The 6,347-nt window shown below is 42.7% G+C and overlaps 1 protein-coding gene across 4 annotated transcripts in view; it reads left to right on the top strand.

Annotated features, from left to right (window-relative positions):
• kcnip3b (Kv channel interacting protein 3b, calsenilin) overlaps nt 1–5,873 on the top strand; it is an 18,543-nt gene extending 12,670 nt beyond the window's left edge. For 3 of the 4 annotated variants that reach the window (XM_008281560.1, XM_008281559.1, XM_008281561.1), the window contains 5 exons: nt 903–1,027; nt 1,130–1,199; nt 3,960–4,138; nt 5,325–5,429; nt 5,533–5,641. In XM_008281560.1, the coding sequence (XP_008279782.1) occupies nt 903–1,027; nt 1,130–1,199; nt 3,960–4,138; nt 5,325–5,429; nt 5,533–5,634 (581 nt within the window). In that variant the 3' untranslated portion in view covers nt 5,635–5,641. Of the gene's footprint in view, nt 1–350; nt 354–902; nt 1,028–1,129; nt 1,200–3,959; nt 4,139–5,324; nt 5,430–5,532 lie in introns of all 4 variants that reach the window. The other variant, XM_008281558.1, reaches the window with a different exon arrangement.
• The last annotated feature ends 474 nt before the right edge of the window (nt 5,874–6,347 follow it).

Here is a 6,347-nt window from a genome sequence, read left to right as displayed (position 1 = left end):
GATCAAGAAGGAGAACTTGAAGAGCAAAATGCTGTCTATTAAATGTACCTTGTGTCTACCAGAGCAACAGGACTGAGTGAAGCCTACAGAAACCTTCCCGGTGGTTCTTCTGCTTTATGTCTCACAGTATATTATATTTCACTGCTCTGCTGGATGTTGTATCAGGATATAACTCTCCTCTGGACTCCCACCAGATTCCCTCTCGGCGTCCGATCTGACTTCTTTTTGTTTTTTGTTTTTTTTTCCTTCCTCTCACTGTCACTCTCCCGCTGTTCTCCATTTACTCTGTTTCACTCCATGTCGGTGTCAACGCTCCCCTCCTCCTCCTCCTCTGTTCTCTCTGTCTAAAGATGGTGAGTATGGAACAGCAGAAAAAACACCTGGAGAAAACTTTCCCTCCTCCTTTTTTTTTTCTTCCTTTCTTCCCTCTTGTGCAGTGCTTTCTCTTAGTGTGTGTGAACTGGTGACCAAAAATAATTTGAACGAAAACGATTGAATTTCCTCAAATTTTCTGCCGCAGCTTTTTTTTTTTAAAAAAAAGGAGTTTGGTGACATTTCCGCCATAAAGAAAGTACCTCCTCCTGTTTTTTTTTTACTCCCTCGTCGGCCTGCCTTTTGCTCCTCTACAGTTTTTTGCTAAATCTCTCAGAAACTCGCACGTCTCCCCCTCCTGCTCTGTTAGAAAGGCCTCCCTGTTGAATGTGTGAACCCACCTCCTCTCCCCGAACCTGCATCCGATCACTCAATGTCTGCCCCGTCCTCCCTCCCTCTCTTTTTTTTCTCTCCTCCATCTTTCCCTCTCTGCATCACTTCTCTCTCCTTCTTCCTTTCTTTTCTCCCTTCCTTCCTGTCTGTCTATCCATCCCTCTTTCTCTCTCTCTGTGTCTCTCTCTCTCCCACAGACAGCAGCGACAGCGACCTGGAGCTGTCCACGGTGCGTCACCAGCCGGAGGGTCTGGATCAGCTGCAGGCTCAGACTAAGTTCACCAGGAAGGAGCTCCAGTCTCTGTACCGAGGGTTCAAGAACGTATGTCTGGCTGCCGCTGCTGCTGCTGCTGCTCTTATTTCTCGGCTTTATATAGACTCGAATTATTCTAACATACGTCGTTTTCCTCCCTCTCTTGAGCAGGAGTGTCCCAGTGGGCTGGTTGATGAGGAGACATTCAAGACCATCTATTCTCAGTTCTTTCCCCAAGGAGGTTAGATGTTAAAACAATCTCTCCTTTCTTGTCCTTTCTTATCAGGGACGATGGTGCAAAAGATAATAATCAGGGTGGAGGGTGGAGGGCGATGCGTTGTGCTCGGGGTGGTTTTTAATTTTTAAATGCACACATTTAGAACAGAATACTTTATTGAGCCCCCTGTGGAGCTCATCGGGGATGTCCGGTCTGTCCCACGATGGTGGCCCGGCCCGGCCCGGCCCGGCTCGGCGCCAACAGCTGTTCACGAGTGTAAAAACAATAGAGCCATCAACGGCTCGCCAGACCCCAAAAACTCACAAAAAACAGCAAAGAACAGACCAACAAAAATGCCATCTGCATCTCCACAAATGTGGTGCAGCTGAGTGAAATTAAAATAGTAAAAAGATTAAAGAAAAACCAAAGTAAATAGATTAAAACACAGAAAGTAGGAAGGAGCTGCTGCAACTGGCTGCAACAAGATAGGTCATGTTTTTGGTAGTTACTCATTTTTAATAAAGTTTTATAGGCTTTATTTTACTTTATATTTAATTTTGTACATTTTTTTTTGCAACCCTAACCCTAAAATCACGTTAGATTGTCCCATTGTAAAAAGGTAGAGAAGGTAGAACCCTTTGACCCAGTAAAATCTCACATTTGGGTTTTAGCAAGATTTGCTATATCAGGTTAAAGGGACTGCACACTAGGAAGGCCGTCAGGAACATCACAGACGCCGATGAAAAGGCGTGAAGATGGCTGTGGATCAGGCAAGGTGATCCACAAGCCACGCAGACACAAGCTGGGTCTGATCAGCCCTGACTGGGTCGCCTGGGAGAGGGTCTATGAGACCCGAAACACCCAGTGACCCCAGGATACATCACTGAAGATGTGTCTTAGAGTTGGAGTGTATGTTCAGAACTTGGCAGTGGATTCATTTAGATTGATAGTAATGGGAAATATGTTTTTTTTTTTTATATATTTACAATATCAAAGACAAAGTTTAACCTAAAGCTGAGGTTTACACTCATCTGTGCACGCTCATCGCTGCACAAGCAACCCAGAGCGATCCGTATATCGGCGAGTTGCACAAAACGGGAATCTGGAGTGTTTTTATAAAGTCGTGTTCCCGACCTCGACACAGGTCATTAAGATCTGCCTGACGATCCCGATTAACGACTGAGTGGTTCTTCTTTGTGCTGAGACGATCCCACACATCGCTGAGGTGCACAAAGACTGGCTTCAGCATCTTAAAGCTGAGTTACAGTCGCGTCGTTGATCGCTTTGCCAACAACAAACCAACCAGTTTGGGCTTTGGAGAATACAACAGAATATATTGTTTACTTTGGTTATTTTGTCATATATTTTTTATTTTTGATATTTGACTAAAGTCAAGAAATTATTGTTTGGATTTTTTTTGTTATTATTATTTATGTGGAATGGAGAATAACGCAAAGTAGAACAGTTTAATGATCTGAGTCACATTTTGTTATTTTTTCTATTTGCATGGTTTGACTTTTACACCTAAAAACATGTTGTTCCTAATGTTCAGCACATTTCATGCACACAGCAAGAAAAAAAAAAGGTTTTAGTCATGTGGGAACTGTGCCTCAGTACAGCCCTGTGACGAAGCAGATTCAGCAAGACGTACTTATAATATGAGAAGTAAGAATAGTGATGGATGTCCCCTTTCTTTTTTTTTTTTTTTAAATTTGGAGTCACATGTGCGATACATCACATACAATCCTCTTAATCACAGATAATTATATTTCCACAGTGACCCATTTTCCTTTTTCTTTTTCACAACACATTTTGTACAATCACATGAAGCAAAAACAATAAAAGAATAAAAAAACACCTTAATATCCAGACAATCAGGTGAATGAAATAAATCTTAAACAAAAGAGGGGTGTCTCAGGGAAATTTCCAATCCTTCCAAATAGCTTCAAATTTGGACTGTTGCAGAGAAAAAGTTATTCTCTCCATTACAAATATTTAATAAATTATGTCATACCAGTCCTCTGGCGTTTCTTGGTAACAGCTTTCCTAGCAGCCACACTTAGTAAACCAAACAGCTAGCTTGCTTTAACACCCATAACTATAGAGCGTGTGAAACCAAAAAGGAGTTAAATGTGATATCCAACCCAAATAAAGTCACTAATTCTGAATCAATCTTACGCCAAAAAACTTTTGGACAGGCCCGAAACAAGTGGTAATGATCGGCCTCCTGGGAGCCACATGACCTCCTGGAAGAGCCTGAACGATGCCCCCGTTTCATTGTTGATTTGTAGATTATGCTGTTTATTGTTAAATTACGTGGCGTCGTCTTGTTGTATCTGGTCAGTTTTAGCTAGTTTTAAGCAGTTCGGGCTTAAACAGTGCAAACCCCTTCGTAAAATAAACACAATTCCTGATATAACCGAGTCTTTACAATCCTATGTTCCTGACAAGAGGGAACAAATCTAAGAAACGGTGCCTGTCTAAAAGCTGACAATAAAAAGTACGGTACATGTCGCTGCACTAGTAGAAACAAATGTGAGGACTTAAAAATAATTTCCATGCACTTAAAATCTGAATTCTTTAGGGAAGAAATGCATCATAGTTTAAATGTGATCATATATCTTGAAACGTAACCAGCGCTTATACTTGGTACATAAATATAACAGAGTAAAAAGATACCCATAAAGAGTCAAACAGAACCTCCACACCTCCTCCTTTCTTTTGCTGTTCATGTGAGCTTTGGGAGGAACCACACACTAACTCTACATTTCCTTCCATCCACAGATGCGACCACCTACGCTCACTTCCTGTTCAACGCGTTCGACATCGACAGGAACGGCTCGATCCGCTTCGAGGACTTTGTCATCGGCCTGTCGGTGCTGCTCAGAGGCTCGGTCACCGAGAAGCTCAACTGGGCCTTCAACCTCTACGACATCAACAAGGACGGCTACATCACCAAAGAGGTACTGGGACGAACAGGATTGTGAACAGGAGAGTGCTGCAGTTTTTGATTTTATTCCGTAGAGGATAATGTAGAAAGATCACGAGGACAAGCAGTTCACATGCATCAGAGGTTGAAGACACCAATGTGTTACACCCACTGCTGTCCGATATGGATTCATGCATAGACGGAGCAAATGATGATAGAATAGATCTTTAATGTCATTGTTATGGAACAAAGAAAGGTGGTTTCGCTGCTCTTGGAATCAGCAGCAGACATTGTATTGTCTTTTGAATGGGGGGTTGTGTGTATTTAACAACCTGTGGGAGGAAATGTTTTTTTAGTCTCTTTGATGTCGTTCGTTGAGTTAGCCGGTTGGACAAGGTGGCATTCAGAGAGTTTCTTTATGACCGTCTTTTCTGGTTGAAGCCAAGAACTTCCAAATACAGGAAGTGACGTGGAGGAGGCGGGAGTGGCACCACAAAACCTGATTTAAAATGAGGACGGTTGCAAGGATGCTGTTGCCAAGCAGGGTTTAAGAAAATGAAACTGATGGTCAAGATTGGCACAGAAATCTACATCCTGTATTTTTGTCAGTATCAAACCATATCCAGACTAACTGAGAGCATGCTGCCATATGGGATGTTTGCATCCATATGACATGTACAAAATTCCCTGCCAGAGAATTTAGTTAATTTCAGGATTTTAGAATTTTTTCACGAAAGCCTCTGGGATCAGCGTCCAGACCTGGGAGACCACTGCTGAGTCAAGAGGTTCCTGGAACGCTGCTGTTGTGAGCCAAAACAAGCCGAGATGTCACGCAGTGCCCAACTAAGGCCAAAGAGGGAAACATGCAAGTCTTCCCAACAAGATGGAGAAGCCTCCGTACACATCTGTTTCTCATGCCAACAAGATTCATGCCACTCCAGCATCGGCTTGTTTAGCCACGCCAGGAAGTGACTGAACACGGTGCATCGTCTCGGAAGGAGGCCGACGAGATTTCTTGATTTAAAATAAAAATAAATGTCATCATCTGTGTGTCAAATGGGATATTTTGACACAATCGGACCTAATCGTGCATCTTACGGTTAAATCCTAATTCCAGGGCAACAACTTAATTCATAACTTCACTTCCTTTAAATGTGTCTTTACCGTGTACGTGTGATGGGATCTATTACCATGAAACTCTTCTGTCCTCTTCTGTGCAGGAGATGCTGGCGATTATGAAGTCGATCTACGACATGATGGGGAGGTACACGTACCCCTGCGTGCGGGACGAAGCGCCGTCCGAACACGTCGACAAGTTCTTCCAGGTTCTCGAAGCGCACGAATAACAAACAAACAAACAAACACGGAGCCACGAGGCTAGCTGAAAGCGCTCCTTCTAACGCTCGTTCTTCTTTCTTTTTCCAAAAGAAAATGGACAAAAACCGAGATGGCGTGGTGACCATCGAGGAGTTCATCGAGACCTGTCAGAAGGTGACTCACTTTTTCACCCAAACCCGTGAACACATGTAGTTTACAGCAGGTCAGGGACCCACAATCAGCATCAGTGACAACACAATGTGATTGACGATGACTCAGAAGCTTCAGTAAAACCATCACTCGTGTTTTACAGAAACATTGACATCACACCGAGGCGCTCCCTGTTCTCGTTAAAATCGCGTTTATCTTTAAATCAGCTTCACTTTTATTCCTGTTTGTCACCACCGCTGTTTCCTACGATCACCGTGTAGCTACACAAATACTGTCAGGTGAAGGAGACGAGATTGAACCTCATCTCCTCTCTGAACACCTGCAGCTATTCTTGGGCTCATTTTATTGTCAGAGCGGCTCTGATGCTTCCACCAACACTCACAGAAAAACGAAGAAGATGAAAAAAACTTTATGCATTTTGGTTTCATTACAAACTAACGCTTTGCCTCCAAACTGTTTACAAATGTTTTAAATGCTCATCAGAAGCCAGAGTTCCCAAACATACCAACTCTATCAGGCTCATCTTTTTTCCTCCATGATTTCACAATATTAAAAACCACAAATTCTTTGGTTTAAATCCAAAATAAAATCCAGAGAATGCATTCCTGATGGAGAAAGTGGGACTGAAGTGCCAAAACAAGTGGTTATCAGAGGAGTGTTTCTCTCACTGTAAACATAGATTGAACTGGAACAAACTGATGCTAATTAATCTGTCACTTATTGTACTAACCTCATTCTGAGATGAGATAAACTTT

Source organism: Stegastes partitus, unplaced genomic scaffold (assembly GCF_000690725.1).
Source record: "Stegastes partitus isolate 25-593 unplaced genomic scaffold, Stegastes_partitus-1.0.2 Scaffold237, whole genome shotgun sequence".
Taxonomy (NCBI): Eukaryota; Metazoa; Chordata; class Actinopteri; family Pomacentridae; genus Stegastes; species Stegastes partitus.
Note: the sequence above shows the minus strand (reverse complement) of the source record. Positions and strands in the feature narration are given on the sequence as shown.